We start from the raw sequence: 21999 nt of genomic DNA, 5'->3' as shown, positions 1-21999 counted from the left end.
AAGTACGGACGTAAATTTGTCACGCTTGAAATCCATGCAGATGTTTAAGTAGAGCTGCATATACAAAAAAAACATTTTAAAAGTGCAAGTCCTCACACTAAAGTGCTTATAATTTATTGATAGATTCACTGCAATCTGGTCAGTGAATACGAAGTAGTTGTGGATATGAGTAAAAAACGAGCTTACAAATGAATTGAGGTGGTATGGGAGTCTAAAATAAAAATGATAGAATCTATTCATACTTTGCCAAAACGTAGTATATATTGATAAATATTCAAAAGCATAATAAAATTGATAGGTCACTGCGCTTTTCTGAAGCTACAGGTTGTGACAAAATGACATATTTTGTATGGGTAATACAGGGGAAAATACAGTATTATGTGATTAGAAGCTAAAGTATAGGTGGCACGGTAGTATTTCCTGGCCCATAAGGGATAATGATAGCATTTTTAGAATTTTCACCACTTTCTAACACTGCAAAAAAAATCTACATTCACAGTTAACTGAAGTACTTTCATTTTACTATTCAGAAATGAATTTGAATATGTATCATGACCGTTTACTTTTTTTTGCTAATTTTAAAAACCTAAGGCCACTAGTACGTTTAGGTCTTTTATGGTGCAGTGAATACAAAATTTAAAAAAATTCACAAAAATTCATTTTCATCTGTATGTAAAATTATTTCATATTTTTCTACACCTGATTCATCCCTCAGTTTGGGAAAGTATGTTCAGTTGATACTGTATATGTTTTGTCCAATCACACTGTTTAGATACATTTACCTAAGTAGGGTACACAAAAGAGCAACCTAAATTCTGGAATGCAAATACTCCGTGCCACTTTAACCAAGACATAACAAACTTGAAACCAGTCATGACACCTATGATGCATATACTTCTTACTTTGGAACATATTACAATAAAGAATACTAGTCTGCACTCATTTCTCACCAAAATAAAATGAAACATTACATCCCTACCCCATCTGGCAGATTTTCATTTTTTTTTTCATCTTACCATTTTTACTTAAGGAGTGAACAAAACCTAAATATATGATGTTTCAAATCAACACAGAAGTCAAACATGGTGATTCAGGAGGAAGTATTGGATTGCCAACTCTGTTTATGGTTAATCTGACTGAATGAAACAGTTTAAGCACCAAATCATGAAAACTGATATTAGAGTCCATCCCACATTTTACAGCATGCCTTATATTACTTTAAACATTTCCAGATTATGAGGGCAATACAACAAGAGTCTTTAGATTGCAGTTAACTATTATTCCAAAATCTGTTTGACAATACATGTACTAGAATATATCTCTAAGTTGACTGTTTGTCTATTTCTCATGTATGCATTAAGTTAAATTATGTCCCCTTACATAATCAATTTGCCTTTATTGTGCTTTTCACTGTCAGAAAATCTTAACAACTAATGGTATTTGCATGGAAAATGAATAAACCATTTAATCTTGCTGATATAACATCATAAATACATTTTTTGTCAAAAATAATATCTAGTCAATGTATAGAAACCCCTATTTCTATCTCTATTTCAGACCAATATGAGAGCTAAATGAATAAGGAAGGACCCCTTAACCACTTACTGGTTCCCCAAAAGCTCCTACTGATGTCATGTAACATCAGAACTACAAATTAAACCTCAAGAAAACTAGTACAGCTGTACTTGTGTTGAAAAAAATAATTAATTATGCAATTTATTTATTTCAGTGAAAATAATAGGATGTACATGCAACCGAAGAATGTCGCGTCTCAAATTTCAGAGGTTGCACATGTGTCAGACACTGCGAAAAGTTAAAGCGAGCATTTATAATTAAAAATGTATTGCAAGTTACATAAAAATAATGAAGTTCTACTTTCTAGGTAAATTTTTACATTATTACCTATACAGATCAGGCAAAAATTACTGAATCAGCAATTTTTACTCTCAGGGGTGGAATTTAAGGATTGTTTTTATAATAGTTGCCCTTAATCAACTTTTTATTGATAAACTTACAAATTGCATAGGTAAAAAAGTTCCTTTATTGATTTAGTGTAAACATATATTTCCTTTTAAGGTGGCACGGTAGTATTTCCTGGCCCATAAGGGATAATGATAGCCTTTTTAGAATTTTCATCACTTTCTAACACCGCAAAAAAATCTACATTCACAGTTAACTGAAGTACTTTCATTTTACTATTCAGAAATGAATTTGAATATGTATCATGACTGTTTACTTTTTTTGCTATTTTTAAAAACCTAAGGCCACTAGTACTTTTAGGTCTTTAATGGTGCAGTGAATACAAAATTTAAAAAAATTCTCAAAAATTCATTTTCATCTGTATGTAAAATTATTTCATATTTTTCTACACCTGATTCATCCCTCAGTTTGGGAAAGTATGTTCAGTTGATACTGTATTTTTTTGTCCAATCACACTGTTTAGATACATTTACCTAAGTAGGGTACACAAGAGAGCAACCTAAATTCTGGAATGCAAATACTACCGTGCCACCTATATGATAGAATTGTAAAATAAAACTGGAAAAGATAACTTTAAGAAAATGCTTTGAGAATATCAAAAGAAAAGTTAGGTCACCGTGCATTTTTCCTGGCTAAAATACAAAATATTTTTTAAAACTTTGATCCAGATATAAATGTACCTGAAGTATGGACGAAATTATCTCGTCTAGGGGTAAATATTTAAAGATATCTGTATTGAAACAGTTCTTAGAATTTTAAATGGACGAACTACTGGAGACTCTATTGGCCAATAAACATGCTATACTCCAAATGGATGTAGCGTTGTAGATTATTTTATTGTATCAGAAAATTTATCATCAAAGGTATGTTTTTTTAAATTCCATAACTTATTGGGCGATCTCACTGATCATTGTCAGATTTCTGTGTTATTGAACATACAGTGTTAAATAAATGGAGATACATGTCACACTCAGATGTCTCTTTAAAGTTATAAATGGAATGAGAACTTTACTGAATTATTTCAGGAAGCAAGCAACAAAACATTTTGAATTTTAATAAACTGATTACCATTCTGATATTAATAATATGATTAAAGATGTAAATACTATATTCTATGAAGCAAAAAGTCTACTTAAAAATCAACAAGTAGGTTAAATCAAAATGTAAAGAAAAAACCCAATTGGTTAGATGCTTCATTGTCTGAATTAAAAAATAAACTAAATGACAAGGAAAAATTGTTACAAAACTATCCTTTGATCCAGTAATAATGGCATCTTTTTCAGTCTTTTAAAACATTACTGAAAAAAATAAGAAAGAAGAAATAATGGATTTTCGACAAGATTTGATAGATAAATTAGATAATTTAAAAGACGATTATCCAAGTCAATATTGGGCACTGCTTCATGAGTTATCAGATACAAATAGGGAGAATTCCACATCTGATGTGATGGTTTTCTTATTTTAAAAAATAAATGAAAAAGAGACCAATGCATCCTGTGATTATTTAAAAGATAAGCTTAAAGTAAGGAATATTTACTGAACTTGATAATTTGATTTCAAAAACTGAAAAAAGAAGGCGATTAGTACACTAAAAAAAAAGCCAGTGGTTTTGATTCAATTTTAAAAGAAATGTTAAAGTCAAGTCAAATATAATTAGTTCCTTGTTCTCAAAAATTGTTTAATAGTATCTTAAACTCAGGAACTGCTCCCAACATTTGGGCAAAGGGATATATACTTCCTTTATTTAAAAGTGGTTCAAAAGATGACCCTTCAAATTATAGAGAAATTACCATTGGAAATTGTTTAGGCAAGTTATTTGTGAAAATTTTAAATATTCTTTTTAATAGAGAAGTTTTTGGCAAGTAGAAATATTATTAAACCGGAACAAATTGGTTTCTGGAAAGACTAGCGCACCAGTGATCATCGTTCAGTTTTAAGAACTCTTATAGAAAAAAGTAAAATCACAAAAATACTGAACTCATAGAAAAGTATACTGAACCAGGCGATAGAAAAATCTTTATATGCTTTGTTAACCTACGATGAGCCTTTGACACTGTTAGTCATGATGGGATTTTTTTTTAAACTGTGAAATATTGGAGTCAGTGATTTCTTTTATAACACTCTAAAAGATAAGTATAATAATATTGAACTTTATGTAAAGGAAGACAAATATTCTATGACTGAAAACTTTACATCTAACATAGGAGTCAAACAAGGGGATAATTTAAGTCCCACTTTTTTATATTTTTCATAAATGATATTCTCGACTCATTTGAAAACCTGCAATTTTTGTATGACTTAGTATTAATGTCAGAAACAGCTGATGGTTTACAGAAGTGTATTGATAAACTATATAACTACTGTGATAATGGGGGCTCTAAATAAATATAAAGAAAACTAAATCAGTAGTATTTAATAAAACAGAAAAACTGTATGAAAAAATATTTAATGTTAATAATGTACCGATTGAAAGGAATAGGGGTTATAAATATTTAGGAATTTATGTAAGTTCAAGTGGAAGCTTTACAGAGGCTAAAGAAGATTTATATAAAAGGGGATTGAAAGCTTTATTATTAATTTTTTTTTTTTTACTATTATAAACCTAAAATTAACACACTTTCACATATATTTGATCATATTGTGAAACCTGTGTTGTTATATGGGAATGAAATATGGGGAGCTTCAGTAATAAATAAATTGAAAAAAATCCCTTATTTCTTGAAGTAGTTTTAAATATATTTAGATATTTAAGTCTCCCAAACAAAGTTTGGAGACTTATTGTTTTTGGTCAGTTCTTATTATTTTTATTATTCTTCCTCTTCCTCTTCCTCTTCCTCTTCTTCTTCTTCCGCCACTTTAAAAATGAACATGTCCGCAGCGGTTCTCCTAAACGGCTTGTCAGATTTACTTAGGATTTTACAATATGTTAGACTAACATGTCTAGGTGAGCCATCAATGTTTCAATTGTGCATTGGGGTTTATTAAGGGGTATTTTGGGGGTAGACAGGAGGGAGGGATTTACTATAGAACCCTATGGGATTTTATTTTCTAAAATTTTCAAATGAATATAACTTAAAAACTGTAAGTTATAGATACATGCAGTCTTCAAAAATGATTATAGGACAATAAAACAAATCACATGAAATATAGGGGGAGTCAGTGGGGGGTCATCCCCACCCCCTTCAATTTAAGAATATGCTTTTATCTTGTAAACGGTCCAGATCCCCACCCCTAAACCATATGTATTCTTGAATGGGACGATAAAACAAATCAAATGAAATTAAAGGGAAGTCCCCGGGGGTCATCCCCACCCCGTTCAATTTGAGAATGTGCTATTATCTTGTAAACAGTCCAGATCCCCACCCCTAAACCATATATATTCTTGTAGGGGACAATAAAACAAATGAAATAAAATAAAAGGGAAGTCCCGAGGGGGTCACCCCACCCCCTCTTGTTTGAAAACTTTGTAAACGGTCAACATCCCCACCCCTAAACCATATATATACTTGTATGGGACAATAAAGCTAATCAAATGAAATTAAAGGGAAGTTCCTGTGGGTTGCCCCCACCCCGTTCAATTTGAGAATGTGCTATTATCTTGTAAATGGTCCAGATCCCCACCCCTAAACCATATTTATTCTTGTAGGGGACAATAAAACAAATGAAATGAAATAAAAGTGATGTCCATAGGGGCTCACCCCACCCCTTTTAAAACTTGTTTGAAAACTTGTAAACGGTCAACATCCCCACCCCTAAACCATATCTATTCTTATATGGGACAATAAAACAAATCAAATGAAATTAAAGGGAAGTCCCCGGGGGTCATCCCCACCCCGTTCAATTTGAGAATGTGCTATTATCTTGTAAACAGTCCAGATCCCCACCCCTAAACCATATATATTCTTGTAGGGGACAATAAAACAAATGAAATAAAATAAAAGGGAAGTCCCGAGGGGTCACCCCACCCCCTCTTGTTTGAAAACTTTGTAAACGGTCAACATCCCCACCCCTAAACCATATATATACTTGTATGGGACAATAAAGCTAATCAAATGAAATTAAAGGGAAGTTCCTGTGGGTTGCCCCACCCCGTTCAATTTGAGAATGTGCTATTATCTTGTAAATGGTCCAGATCCCCACCCCTAAACCATATTTATTCTTGTAGGGGACAATAAAACAAATGAAATGAAATAAAAGTGATGTCCATAGGGGCTCACCCCACCCCTTTTAAAACTTGTTTGAAAACTTGTAAACGGTCAACATCCCCACCCCTAAACCATATCTATTCTTATATGGGACAATAAAACTAATCAAATGAAATTAAATGGAAGTTCCTGGGGATCACCCCCACCCCGTTCAATTTGAGAATGTACTATTATCTTGTAAATGGTCCAGATCCCCACCCCTAAACCATATTTATTCTTGTAGGGGACAATAAAACAAATGAAATAAAATAAAAGGGAAGTCCCGAGGGGGTCACCCCACCCCCTCTTGTTTGAAAACTTTGTAAACGGTCAACATCCCCACCCCTAAACCATATATATACTTGTATGGGACAATAAAGCTAATCAAATGAAATTAAAGGGAAGTTCCTGGGGGTTGCCCCCACCCCGTTCAATTTGATAATGTGCTATTATCTTGTAAATGGTCCAGATCCCCACCCCTAAACCATATTTATTCTTGTAGGGGACAATAAAACAAATGAAATAAAATAAAAGGGAAGTCCCGAGGGGGTCACCCCATCCCCTCTTGTTTGAAAACTTGTAAACGGTCAACATCCCCACCCCTAAACCACATATATTCTTGTATGAGACAATAAAACAAATCAAATGAAATGTAGGTAAAGTCTCTGGGGGTTACCACCACCCCCTCCTGTTTGAATACTTGTAAATGGTGGAGATCCCCACCCGTAAGCCATATATATTCTTGTATTGGACAAAAAATCAAATCAAATGAACATGGGACCATATAAATGGCGAGTTATGGGAGCTTTGTTTGGGAGACTTCGTAACAGCATCCTGTTACAATTACTTCTTGTATATATATGTATTTAAGTTTGATGTTATCCTTCTCTCTGAAGCCCTGAATGTCTCCAGATCACTAAATAGTTTAAACAAAAGTATTTGGTATAGTTGTATTGTTAATCCTATGAAATATCTTGATATAGATCTTAAACTTGTTAAAAATTCAAAGATGGATTAAAAATCACTAATTTACCTGAAATTAAAACAGAAATATTCTTGTATTTGGAAATCTGAACTTTACAATGATAGACAAAATAAACAGCATTGAAATAAACTAAGAACTTACAGATTATTTTAAGAAAATATTTGTACGGAAAAATACTTATTAATTTAGAATGAGGATGAAAGGCGACTGCTCACTAAGTTCAGAGTCAGTGCACATAAATTAGAAATTGAAAGAGGCAGATATGTGGGGCTTCGAGTGGAGGATAGAATATGTAAATATTATGCAACGCTGAACTTGAAGATGAAATTCATTTTCTTATTTAGTGTCCTAGTTTAGAAAGTAAAAGATCTGAATATATAAATTACTTAAATAAGGTTAACACAAAATTTAAAAGTCTCCCAAATAACTCAAAATTAATATGGTTTATGTCATCCGGGGATAATGTTATAATTAAAAGAAGTAAGTTTATGCAAAGAGAGAAATTCAATTCTAGAAACAATTTAGTAACCGGTAGTTTGTGGTCCGTAGTTTGTCCATCTATATTACATTGTAAAACTATACATATTATTCCTGTAGAAAATTATTCTGCTGAGAAATTCTTGATTTTGTTTAATTGTTAAATAATCAATGTAATCAATCTGTAATCACTTGTATGAAATTGAACTTAATTGTTCTGCTCAAATTATTGGGCGTCATAATTGACAATAAAAAATTTGTATTTGTATTTGTTTGATTTTGGTTCTTCTTTTCAAAAAATAAAAAAAAGAGATCTACGAGTAAATTTGGTTCGATTGACCACTGTTATCTCCCAAAAGCATTAAATGTTTAAAATTTTCATAATTGAATTGAACATTTCATAATATGACAATATCTTGGATTAAAAAATGAAGCCTGTTTTCCGTTTATATGATATTGTTGATGCAGGTTCATTGCAATTCTTTTATTTTATTCCCGTGTTATCTTTTTATAGATTGTCCAGTACTATATTCAAATCAAAATCGTGCCATTGGTTTTGACATTTTTGAAATATATCTTTTATTTATTATCATTTTTCGAAAATATTTGAGTTTCTATTCCTTTAGGTGTGATTTTTGTGTTGGTCATTTCTATCTAATATAAACATTTCATCAGAAAGATTCAATTTCATGTTTTTTTTTATTTCTTTAAGTTTCTAAAATAAGAACGTTTCTGAAATTAATTCTAACATAACTTTTGATTTTATAACCCTGCATACCACCATTCCCTATGTGAAATTATAATTGTTTTGAATAGACATTTAACGACAAATTTCTTTTTTGTGACGTTTGCATTTTATGAAGCCCAATACGCGAAATAAGGAAGGTGTTTATTCAAATTGATAGATGCTTTATGTGTTTTTTGTATATGTTTGTTTGTCTCAAGATTGTAACACAGTGATGAATGCTGTAACCATATTTTGACTATTTTACCGAGTATGTCTGTTTTGTTCACGCATTGATGTAAAAATAACGGAATTTGATGCGACTGTCATAAAAGTGAGAGGTTTAGTGCTGCTTTAAAACCAGGTTCAATCCACCATTTTCTACATAGGAAATGCCTGAACCTAGTCAGGAATATGACAGTTGTTATCCCTAAGTTTGATGTGTTTGAGCACTTGATTTTGCCACTTGATTAGGATTTATATCTAGAAGTTGACTATGATGGTCGGTTGAAAACAAAACTTTACGTCGAAAGAGTTGATTTCAGCATTCCATTAGTGAACCACTGGGAAGCCGAAATCATCACTTCGTAAATTTTACGGACGCCATCACGAATTGGTTCACCGTTATGTTATATCTGTTATATAGATGATATCGGATATGTTCCTTATGTCGTAACTACAATCCCGTTCCCTTTTTACGAATGTGACATACCGAATTAGACTATTTACCTTTATTTGTGACATTTTTACCTATAATGTCTGTTTGTTTTGTTCACTCATCATTATCAATATTATTAAATTTGATGCGACTGTCTTACAAGTGAGAGGTTTAGCGCTATAAAACAAGGTTCAACTCCACCATTTACACTCTACATTTGAAAATGCCTGTACCAAGTCAGGAATATGACAGTTGTCCGATTTGATTAGGACTTTCCGTTTTGAATTTTCCACAAAGTTTAGAATAAAGTCGGTTGGTATCAAGACTTTATTTGTTTACTTCTAAAGAATAAATCGATACTAATTATTTCCATTCCACCCTTTGTAATATCAAGACAATAAACCTGTCTTTATACTTTGTTAATTATTTCCATTCCACCCTTTGTAGTATCAAGACAACAAACCTGTCTTTATACTTTGTTAATTTTCCCATCCTATATAATATTCCAATTAATATTCTTTATTATTTTTTGAATATTTTTTTAATAGAATTCCTTGCATTTCAATTTGATAAGCGCTCATAAGCAATTTGATCATTTTACTCTTAAAAGTTTAACCACTAAATGAAAAATTCCTGCTTTTCCACAAAAGGACACAGTTTTTAATCATTTCTATAATACTTTGCCATAAAGCATCATTATCAATTCCATATCCGTGAAAATTAAAATTATAAAAATATCGAACTCCGAGGAAAATTCTAAACGGAAGGTCCCTAAGCTGATGGCAAAATCAAAAGCTCATACACATAAAACGAATTGATAATAACGTTTTGTTTTATCGAAATTGAATTTTAGATCCCGAAGCATTTTAGATACCGAAGCATTTTTTAGTACATCAAAAGTTTTAATAAAAATAATCACAGCTTTATAAATAAATAATGTTAACTATTGATTGTCAATGCGTCTTTTCTCTTCTACTTGTTGAAAGTGTTTCGTCTGTTTTTCCTCGACTTTTGGTTTGAAAGGAGTAGGGGCATTCAACCTCAACTTTTTCAAATTAGCACATAATGTTTAAAAATGTATAGGGTCAGGACATATAAATGAAAAACATAAAGATTTTTATCTTATGACGTCACAATTACGTCATAATATATACTGTTTTCACAAAAACGATAAAAAGTACAGAATTTATGCAGTTTCTATCTTTATCTCCATTGTGGAAACCTCTTGCGCAGCCAAGAAACAACAAAATAATTCGACAGAATCTTTATTATAACTATTGACATAACATAACCAAATATAAAGTTGTTTCTTGGGTGAGCACATACTTTTTCAATCTGAAACATTCTTTAAATTTGATGAAAAAACGAGGAAAATTACAAAATTTTAGAAAATATGCAAATTAAGTCCTGATTTGTTGCCATGGTAACTTATTCAATTACATTTTTGTTTTATTTTTCTGAATACCTTGTACCTTAGTAAAGTTTTAGTATGTGACCTACCGAATTGGAATATTTACCCCTATTTGTGACATTTTTGCCTATTGTTTTTGTTGTTTTGTTCACACATCGTTGTCAATATAATGGAATTTGCTGCGACTGTCATAGAAGTGAGAGGTTTAGCTAGCTTTAAAACCAGGTTCAATCCACCATTTTCTACATAAAAAAATGCCTGTACAAAGTCAGGAAAATGACAATTGTTATCCATTCGTTTGATGTGTTTGAACTTTTGATTTTGCCATTTGATTGGGGACTTTCCTTTTTTAATTTTCCTTGGAGTTCAGTATTTTTGTGATTTTACTTTTTTTCAGTAATTTAAAAATATGTATGATAACTTTAGAATTTACAGCAATTTTTGGGCTAAATAAGGGCCTTACTGCCCCTACTCTTTTGCTAATTTGTATTTTTTATTTTTTATATCTTAACTACCTTAGTTATATCTTAATACCTTATTTATATCTTAATTACCTTATTTTTATATCTAAATAACTAATTTATATATTAATTACCTTATTTATATCTTCATGCCTTATTTATATCTTGATTACCTAAGCCGTATTTGGCACAACTTTTTGGAATTTTGGGTCCTCAATGCTCTTCAACTTTGTACTTGTTTGGCTTCATAACTATTCATATTTGAGCGTCACTGAGTCCTATGTAGACGAAACGCGCGTCTGGCGTTTAAGATTATAACTCTGGTACCTTTGATAACTTATTATATAAGTAGGCACTGGTTTTTTTTTAATTAGTTTATACTTACTTTCCGTGAAAAAAAACTATTTGATTTTGTTTTGATTATTATTCATTGCGCTTTGTAAACCCACCTATTTAAACAACACATACTTCCCTTTTAATGTTTTACTTGATATCGCTTTTCCTCAGAAATTTTATTTCAAGTAAAAGTGCATAATAGCCATATGTTTTAAGCTTCAATGGTTCCTTTAACCAGATTTGACATTTTGTTTATTTGAAGTTGCAATTTAACTCATTTATTTTAAAGCAAAGGCGTAATGAAATCACATAAAAAAATAAAATTTTGTACACCTGAAGTAACCAATTATATCCTTTATTCCAAAGGAATATACATCGACACAATACATTTGAGGAATCAGTGTTTTGTTGCACTCGACAATGTCCGAGTATTTATAAATTGGTTATCAAAAACTTAAGTTACGTAAGTAGAAATCTCTGCGGCAACAATTTGATCAATTTTATCAATATCATGGCAACAAATCACTTCCGGAGCACCTGAGATCACCCCTAGTTTTTGGTGGGGTTCGTGTTGTTTATTCTTTAGTTTTCTATGTTGTGTCATGTTTACTGTTGTTTTTTCTGTTTGTCTTTTTTCATTTTTAGCCATGGCGCTGTCAGTTTGTTTTAGATTTATGAGTTTGACTGTCCCTTTGGTATCTTTCGTCCCTCTTTTACATTCACTAGTAGATGATCATCAACTTTATGTCAAAGAGTATAACTACAAACTGTACTTTTTGTACTCATTGCACGATAAGTTATCGTATGACACTTTTTACATTGCGTTGACGATGAGGGCATTCCGATGTATTGTTGCCGCACAGATTTCTACTTACGTAACTTAAGTTTTTGATAACCAATCTATAAATACGCGGACATTGTCGAGAGCAAAATAACATTCCTTATCGCTTGTTATAAATTCTTTTCTTTAATGAATATTCATAATAATACTTTTATTTTAGCACATTAATTAATAATATGAAAACGGTTTGTCGTTAGAAATATAAATATATGTATAAATGAAAAATCATCAATCTCTTTGCACACGTTCGGAAAAAATGTGTAAGAATATCTCAAGAACTTTTTGCAGAAAATATGAATGTCTACTCAAATCCAAGCTATTAGACAAATCGAATTATTACAGAAGAGTGTCGACCATGCACTTGTACTGCACTATTATTACAATAGTAGACTAGAATGATATATAAATGGATGAAAATTATATATACATGTAACTGTTATATACAAATATTAATATAATATATAACAACAAACAAGAGTGTACTGATTTGAATGACTATATTCATGAACAAATCTATAATACTAAAATAACGAGGTCCAATTTGTCAGCCGTTATGGGGTAAAAACGACAAATCAAAGAATGCAACTTTATATATAGCTAATATAGGACAATGGTGTTGATGAAAAATTACACCGCTCCAGATCCTTTTATTTTCCCAAAAATTTATATTGCCAATAATTAACAGGTTCCAGGTCGAATCCGATACCGATACCAATAGCATATTCACATGTTACCGCATCTGACAGGCGCACCACCACACGGTGTATTTTGGATTTGCTATATACACGGGTCATAATCACAGGGATGACATTACTAAATTCTATCATTGTCACATTGTTTCCTATTGTAGTATTTTAATCAGTATGACTTTACAAGATGACAATACGAATACTAAAAATCTAGACAATAATTGATAAGTTCCAGGTCGACGGTTTTAAACAGAAAGATTTTTAAAGTAGAGAAAACTGCGCATCTTATAATCAGCCTGACTTTATCAGATGACAAAATCAATACTAAATATCCAGGCTGAAATAAGGCTTACAAATAGTTATATACTTTAATTCAGTCACGGATCAGCGATTTCATGGGGGTGTTCTTGTATACTAAATATTTATATGTCTCTGCTACAATGTAATATTTATTACGGTGATGTTGAATTCCCTGTTATTTATTCATCATCAACGCACGAACTTGTCTCAGAAAAAAATATATCTCTGTATTTTAACTTCACTTTCTATGTATCGAACTTTGTTGTGTACCCAAACATCAAAGAAGGGCAGACTTCTTTATTATCGTCCACTATGATACTCCCGTAGAAATGTCCAAGAATCCGAAATTTTGAGTAAATGTCTAAAATGTTGACCCAATTTATATATAAAGGAAGCGAAGTAGTACTATTGGCTATTTCGTTGTTGTCAGTTTTTATTCATTTAGGAAGCTGGAGTGCTCGGAGAGAATTAAAGACTTTTGGCAGGAAAACTGATATTCCTAGTTAATTTATGATTTTGATGAAACGTTCATCCGCTTGCGTGGTTTAAACTCACACCATCAGTGTTGACGGGCTAGAAATACAGTAGTTTAACTACTTAAACCACTAAGTAACGCAAGTGAAAACAAGAAAGCATAGGCAAAATCCTACTGGGTATGATTTCCCTTACATGAAAGGTAAGGTGGAAACAGGTTTTCTGGTAAACAGATGTGAAACTCTTTAATTATAGTACACATATACTCTACGGGAGTCACAAACACGACTTTATACAGTTGTTTCTAAAGAAGAATTGAATGAACCAAGCAGTTTTCATTAACTCTATGTTCCGCTATATTGATGCTTTCCTCTTGCTAAATAATTCAAAGTTTGGTGACTATGTTGAAAGAATCAATGAACTGGAACTTGAAGTATGGAATACCACAGATACTGTTGACTGAAAGGTCGCTTCATATCTTGTTTTACATCTAGAAATTAACAATGAGGATCCCTTCAGATCTAACCTTTATACTACCATAGATTCGACAAATATCTTTCTAAGTATGATCACATGCCATGCGTTTCTGTTCTCAACAAAAAGACATGTTTATATATATTTGAAAGGCTTTTAAAAATAATGGTCTGTTTTAACGGTTTTAAACAATGGTTCTTCATTGAATGAAAATCGAGAGATTTTATTTGGAAGACAATGATGACGGAATCTTCTAAGTTTTTTTTTAATTTCTTCCAAGTTTCCATCTCCTGTCAGAATATAACGCATACTTTATAATTAATTACATTTTTCTGCTGTATATTTAGCTAATTTGAAAAACAGATTTTTTCATAATCTTCGTAAAAATAATCAGGTAAAATTTCGAAAAGAGGGGGCGATGAACTCGTTTTCGAGCTTATGATTAAAATTAGTCGAAAATGCATCTTTTCCTGATATGTTACAGTTTGACGTCGCTAAAAATTACATGCTACGTTAGCAACGTCATTACATCCCCATCTAACTAATGACTATTGGATTGTATTTTTCATAGAGCAGTTTGGAAAAGTCAGGACTATGACAGATGAGTTCCAAGTGTTAGTTTTTATGAACTTACCCTCTCAAAGTTTAACCCACCTGACAAAAACTAGTTTTTACCAACAGTAGTTTTTTCATTCATACGCTTTCTGCACAGCTGATAAAGAATGCTGAATATTTGAAAAGAAAAGATATGGGGTATCCATCCATGAAACAAAATCAAAAGATACACAACAAACAACACAATTAAAAGCAAACGGACAGCGCTTATATTTTTCTCAAAGTTACAATGAGACCTTCACTGACACGGAGAAAAACTTTTGACCACAATGCAAGTTTAAGACAACCCCAAGCACCGGTTTGAGTGGGATTCTTTTGGTACAACTGCGAATTGAAGACCAAAGCCGTGGAGTAACATCCTGAATAAAATAAATCTGTCAAAGTTTTCAAACAGTATCAAACATTTACTCTTCTATAAATCGGACCAACTATCACACTGAAACGTGCAAAAAGATGCTTCGATTAATTTAAATCTGAACTGACACTGGACACCTTTACAATTAATGTTGATAGTCTCCTTCATATTATTTTATAAATCGTTATGAACTGTCTTTTCGAGCAGTTACTCCAGTTTTTGACGACAATCTGTGCATGATATGTCTTTATTTTTTTTTTATTTTGACTGTGTCAACTTAGATCCATTTTTGTATTTTAAATAACTATTAACTCAACATTAACATAATTGCTGAATGTTATTTATTGCTAAAAATTAAAATATATTATTCACATTACTAGAATGTATAGGAAGTAATGAAACTTAAAGCAAGGTATATTGAAAACATTTAAAATAATGAATCACCATATAGAGAGTTGGTCCACTATCCAAACGACAACGAATGCAAACTATAAGACAAAAAGTACGTTTCTATGTAGACGTAGCGCGCGTCTGGCGTATTGAATTATAATCCTGGTACCTTTGATAACTATTTAAACATTTGCAAATATACATATATATATATATCATAGAACATGTATGCATTGACTTCTTATGTCGTCAAAGTTAAAAACATTGACTTTTTATGTTTAGCGTCAGCGACATAAGATCCTAAATAAACTATACACAATATGTGTCATTATCTTTTGGAATAATGTATATTAAAATATAGACAAAATGAAGAAAAAAAAATAGAGCAGTATGTGAAGTAATAGAATAAACGTCTAATTAAGAAAAACATATTTCGACTTCTTATCCTTTCTTCGTTTATCCATTCCTTTTCTTCTTCATCATCTTTTTCTTCTTCTTCTTCTTCTTCATCTTTTTCTTTTTCTTCTTCTGCTATAATATAGGGAGTATCATAAAGTTTAAAATATCATTCAGCTACAGGAAGTCAATATAAATTAAAATGCATTTTTGGTAAAACAATGTATTATCAGAGAGTAAAACAAAAAAACTTTCAAATCTTCTGTTTCCTATTTATTGTCAATTGATAAAAGTTGTTATAACTAAAACAAATGTATTTTGTTTTTTGTGTTTCTGTACGCTCAATATTTTCGAGAATTCTAAATGATTATGTGGTCCGATTGCTACAAATGCTTAGTCAGAAGTACAGTGGCTGATTTATAATATGGTATATGACGACATGATTTTTAAATAAGAGCATTTGTTCTGTCTGGTTTCTGTTACTGCAAATATTCTTTAGTTCTTTTTTTAATTAGGTGCGGTTGCTGTTAAAACTTAGTCATACGTATAGTGGCCAATGATATGGTCATTTTTATAATTTCCTGTTACAAAACTTAGAATTTTTCGAACAGATAATGATTTTCTTATCCAAGGAATAGATGATTAGCTTAGCCGTATTTGGCAATTTTGGGTCCTTAATTCTCTTCAACTTTGTATTTGTTTGCCTTTATAACTATTTTGATCTTAGCGTCACTGATGAGTCTTATGTAATGAAACGCGCGTCTGGCGTATAAAATTATATTCCTGGTACCTTTGATAACTATTTACACCACTGGATCAATGCCACTGCTGGTGGGTGTCTCGTCCCCGAGGGTATCACCAGTCCAGTATTAAGCACTTCGATGTTGACATAAATATCAATAATATGGTCATTTTTATAAATTTCCTGTTACTAAACTTTGAATTTTTCGAAACACTAAGGATTTACTTATCCCAGGAATAGATTACCTAAGCCGTATTTGGCACAATTTTTTTGGAATTGTAGTTCTCAATGCTCTTCAGCTTTGTACTTATTTGGCTTTATAACTATTTTTATCTGAGCGTCACTGATGAGTCTTATGTAGACGAAACTTGCGTCAGTCGTATTAAATTATAATCCTGGTACCTTTGATAACTATTGTATTAGAGTATATGACAGCGTGCTTTTTAAATAAGAGTACATGTTCTTTTTGATTTCTGTAACTGCAAATATTCTTTAATACTTTTTTTACATGTACAGGTGCGTGAGGACTGGACCCTGTGTTGAGCCCCTATAGTTCCAAGTGTTCATTATCATAAGTCCACGATTTTCCATATATATCATTTACTTGTACCATATGTAATAATGATTATGTATACCAGTATATACCATAGTTTTGATCTAAATATACATATTAACTATCAACGCCACTCGATACATATACATATGATACAAAAACTTATATATTATTTGAAAAATTAAGGACATTTGTTAATGATGGGGAGGAACTATGAAGGGGGCTCAACACAGGGTTCTGTCCTTACATATCTATGCTTGGGTATTACTGATTTACTTGTATCTCTGTTCATGTTGTCTTTTACAGATATTTTAGAGTGGTGTACTTTTTTTTATCTTAACGGATCTAATGTACTTTCTTCTATTATATTCCATTTGTTTCTTTACTTAACTGGTAATTTGAGCACTTGAAACTAATTTTCAGCAACCTTGGCCTATCCAAGGTAAGAACCTTTTAAGCGGTTGTTATCATTTACATCATACATTTTGTTTTGATTCCCAAGTCAGGAGCCTGTAATTCAGTGGTTGTCGTTTGTTTATGTGTTACATATTTGTTTTTCGTTCATTTTTTTTACATAAATAGGGTCGTTAATTTTCTCGTTTGAATTGTTTAACATTGTCTTATCGCGGCCTATTATAGCTGACTATGCGGTATGGGCTTTGCGCATTATTGAAGGCCGTACGGTGACCTATAGTTGTTAATGTCTGTTTCATTTTGGTCTTTTGTGGATAGTTGTCTCATTGGCAATTATACCACATCTTCTTTTTTATATTTGGTATTCTTTATAAAAAAAAAAGGAATGTGTTCAGATGAACCCCGATTCTCACTTGCGATAGCTGCGGTCAGTATAATCTATTAAAAATGAGACCATTTTAAAAAAAATAAAAAGTAAATCAACCAAATCTAATTTGCTCATTAGATAGTATTTTTTTGTCTTGGATATTAGCGTAAGTCGAAGTTTCATAATAATCAATGAAGGTTCACAAATTTATTATCTCAAAATAATCAATTCCTGACGACTGTCTATGTATGTTTACTGAAACAATTCTATCTATTAGTATAATATTGAAAAAAAGATACAAATACGTTTTCAAGATTTTGCCTTATACATTATCTCTTAATCACAAAAAAAGCTTCTGACAAAAGTTTCAGAAAATTACATGAAAGTTTGACAAAGTTAGTGTTGACTGAAAAACATTTATCTTCGACTGTATCTAAACGTTAACTGTAAAGAACAAAGTCCATTTATCAGTAAAATATGCAAAAATTAAAACAAATATTTTCAAAATTGTGCTCTAAATGTATTCAGATCATAAAAGATTTAACCAAATTTCATTAAATTCTTAAAATTCTTATAAAGTTTGTCGGAGTTATTGTATTTTTGTCTCAAAAATATTTCGAACTCGAATACACGATAAAGACTAAACCAATTGTTGACAATGCAACATCGGAATCTAGGAGCGTTTAATCTTGCTTTTTCTATATGAATGTAGGAGGCCCGACAAATAGAAGCGGGAGATACAAAAGAGACATTAAAACTCATGAGACGAAGAGAAATTTACAACGCCATGACAAAATTGACAGACGACGAAAAAGACAAACAAGTCCAAAATATAATACATATAAAAAATAAGACTAAGAAACATAAATCCCATCATAGTTTAGGATTGATTTCAGGTTCTCCGGAAGGGTAAGAAATTCTTGCTTCTCTAGTGGCACCCGTCATGCTTCTCATTGTAAATACAAAGTCGGTGATAAGTTACTTTCAGTTATGCCAGAATCAGGGACAAGATCAGAGAACGGTTTATTAAATAAGTCTATTCAAAGATTAATGATACAGACATATGGTATAGACAGTCTATAAAAAAATATATGCATGTAGTACTATTTTCTCATTGATTTACAACAAACGTCTCCCATTTTTATCATACTCTGTCAGCACAGCTGATAAATTATGATTATTATTAGAAAAACAAAAGATATGGTGTATCCCTCCATGACACAAAATCAGTTCATGCACATCAGAAAACACAATCTAAAGTCAATGAATCAGCCCTTTAATTTTTTTCTTCATCTCATAGTTATAATGAGGCCTAGTTGACCTCACTGCAAGTTTAAGACGCAACCTAGCACTGGTTTCATCGGATTTCTTTGCAAACTGGAGATAACACGCCACAACTGTGAATTGAAGAACATAGCCATGGAGGTGATATGAATAATATAAGCTGACACAGTAATCAAATATTTACTGTTATATAATTCAGCACAACAATCACACTGAAGTGTGCCAAAAAGTGCTTCAATTTTTGACAACATTCTATGGCATTCTTTTTTTATAATTTTTGACGGCATCTATTAACTTAAATATATACCTCTATTAGTGTATTGATAATTATTAAGCTGAACATGGAAGTATTTGCTGTATATAATTTATTGCTTAAAGTTGAAATATGTTATACACATTACAGTGATACATGATAGCAAGTAATGAATTCTAAATCAAGAGCTAATACATAGGACACAAAATTAGTCACCGAGCAGTGTTGTTCCACTATATGACAACGAGTTCAAGAAGCGGGTTTCCTAGCGACATGTGATCCTAAATAGAATATATACAATATTTGTCATTATCTTTTGGAATAATGTTATAAAAAAAATACAGAAAAAAATAAAATTAGAGCAGTATGTGAAGCAATAAGATAAATGTCTTGAGCAGAAAACGTTATTTTAGCTTCTTCGCTGCTGGTTTTCTTTTATCCATTTCTCTACGACCAAGATTTCTGTTAGCTAATCTATCATCAGTCTTGCTGCGTAATAGATATTTCCGCAAGTAATCCTTCAAATGAGATTCGCCTCGTCTCAGAGGTTGCCTATGTGCATCAACATTTTTACTGTCGCGGGCTACGGTGTTCACTCTACCATCATCTTTCTTCCTTTGTCCACGGGTTTTTAGTAAACTTCGTGCTGGTAGTGGTGATTCTAAAATAAATAAGTAATACAGGTTTACCACATATTTATGACAGTACAACATACCTCATCAATCACCAGCTGGCGCTCGACTCCTCCGAATAACAAATAACAATCCAAATATGGTCATGAAATATAATTCTTATAATAACAATACCTCAGTAGGGATATTCTTATGAGATGTATGTATTGATATCTATACGACTCATAATATATAGCTGCACACATTACGTTGAGAAATGATTGCATTCTTGTACATAAACATATTAAGTAGTAGAACAAAAAAAACATAAAACCATGTACTTATTAGCCATGTCGGACATCTTGGTTGGCGGGCGGGGTCATCGGACACATTTTTAAACTAGATATCCAATAAGACAAATTTTATCTGTGACAAATTGGCGTTAGATACAACAAAGTACATATGTTAATTTAGATCTATAATGATTTTGTTCGTTTGAGTACAGAAGTAAATATTATTTTTCAAAATATTTGTTCAGAGTACGAGTAAATTTATCGTCATACTAAATACTCGCAGTTACCGAAAAAGCTAAAAACAATTTAACAATAAAATATTATGCATCAGAGACTAAACCTGGTTTTATAGCTAGCTAAACCTTTAACTTGTATGACATTATTCATTATAGTTCTGTTATATTGACAAAACTAAACACAATTATATAGAAAAATATTATAAACGTGAATTATCAACATACCCGCATGGACACAAGATTCAGCAAACGCCTCATCAGAGCAGTCTCCGCAATCATTAGCGTCATCGTTTATTTTATCCCCAGAAACACAGTTTGGAAAACTTGGAGGAGGGTTATTACATTTAAATTCATCATTACCACATCCATCTGTAAAATAAAAAAAAAGTTAATAAAAATTTGAATATAAAGAGGAACATGTATGCTAATTGTAATCATCAATGAAGTGAATGGTAAAAACTCGAGAGAACTAAAATGCAGACAATAATGACATTGTTTTGGCTTAAACTAAATTTGAAGGAATACAATTTAAATATAGGTAGCTAAAAAATGTATAATGGGTTGAGATTATCTAAAGTGACATTTAACAAAACATCATAATTCACTATTAACATTATATTTCCATCTAAACATCGTGTCGACCTTGCGCCATGTAACTCGCAGTCTATTTTGCGTTTCAAAATCAATTTTGAAATCATATTTGAGCTTTTTCATGGTATATACAAGTAGACTAATCTAGAAAAAAAACATGGTGTATAATAAATAAATAATGTTTTATAAATAAATGACATGGTTGAACCTGCAGTTCTATTTTCAATGTTTTAAAGAAAGCAGAGGGATAATGAAGGCAACAGTACTAGGGCACTGTTCAAAAGTCATACATCGATTGAGAGAAAACAAATTCGGTTACAAACTAATGCCGAGGAAAATATATTCCTTTCATTCGTCATAGAGAGATATGAAGATTCTAAGGGAGTATAGAACGTATAATTATAAAGAGTCAGACGTAGAAACCAATATCTATCGAAAGGGGTCAGTATCAAACCTACCATATGAACAACCGATGTCATCTTTACCATCACTGCAGTCCGGCCATGAGTCGCATACCCAGCTCGATCTAATACATGTACTATCTGCTGTACACAGGAATGCATCATTGTTACATTCTGCAGAATATGAACAAACAAAATCAGATTTCAAGGTACCAACTACATTTATTACTAAAACCCATTTATAAGATAAACAAATATAAAAAAAAATGTAAGATCGTTAAATTAAATACAAGGATTTCCAGTTAAAGTGCTCTTCCTTTTGCAGGGATTCAATATAACTTGTATTTACATCTTAACAAGCATTTAATGTGAAAATTATCCTTTAAGTTTATTTATTCCGCTCATTGGAGTTGTTAATAACAATTAAACAATATTAGTGTTGTCAAAAAATTGCGTCTTATATTTTTTGGGGATCAATATAACCGATTCGCTAATTTATATCTC

General features: G+C 31.5%; 1 protein-coding gene across 3 annotated transcripts in view; it reads right to left on the bottom strand.

The window, feature by feature from the left end:
• Window positions 1-19458: 19458 nt before the first annotated feature.
• The window catches only part of LOC139485598 (low-density lipoprotein receptor-like), a 45149-nt gene continuing 42608 nt past the window's right edge, over window positions 19459-21999 (bottom strand). For all 3 annotated transcript variants that reach the window (XM_071270193.1, XM_071270195.1, XM_071270194.1), the window contains 3 exons: window positions 21553-21669; window positions 20729-20872; window positions 19459-20024 (listed from right to left, as the gene is read on the bottom strand). In XM_071270193.1, the coding sequence (XP_071126294.1) occupies window positions 19768-20024; window positions 20729-20872; window positions 21553-21669 (518 nt within the window). In that variant the 3' untranslated portion in view covers window positions 19459-19767. The remainder of the gene's footprint in view (window positions 20025-20728; window positions 20873-21552; window positions 21670-21999) is intronic.

The sequence above is a fragment of the Mytilus edulis genome, chromosome 8 (genome assembly GCF_963676685.1).
Source record: "Mytilus edulis chromosome 8, xbMytEdul2.2, whole genome shotgun sequence".
NCBI classification, from domain to species: Eukaryota; Metazoa; Mollusca; class Bivalvia; order Mytilida; family Mytilidae; genus Mytilus; species Mytilus edulis.
The sequence above is the reverse complement of the archived record's forward strand: the minus strand, read 5'-3'. Positions and strand labels throughout refer to the sequence as shown.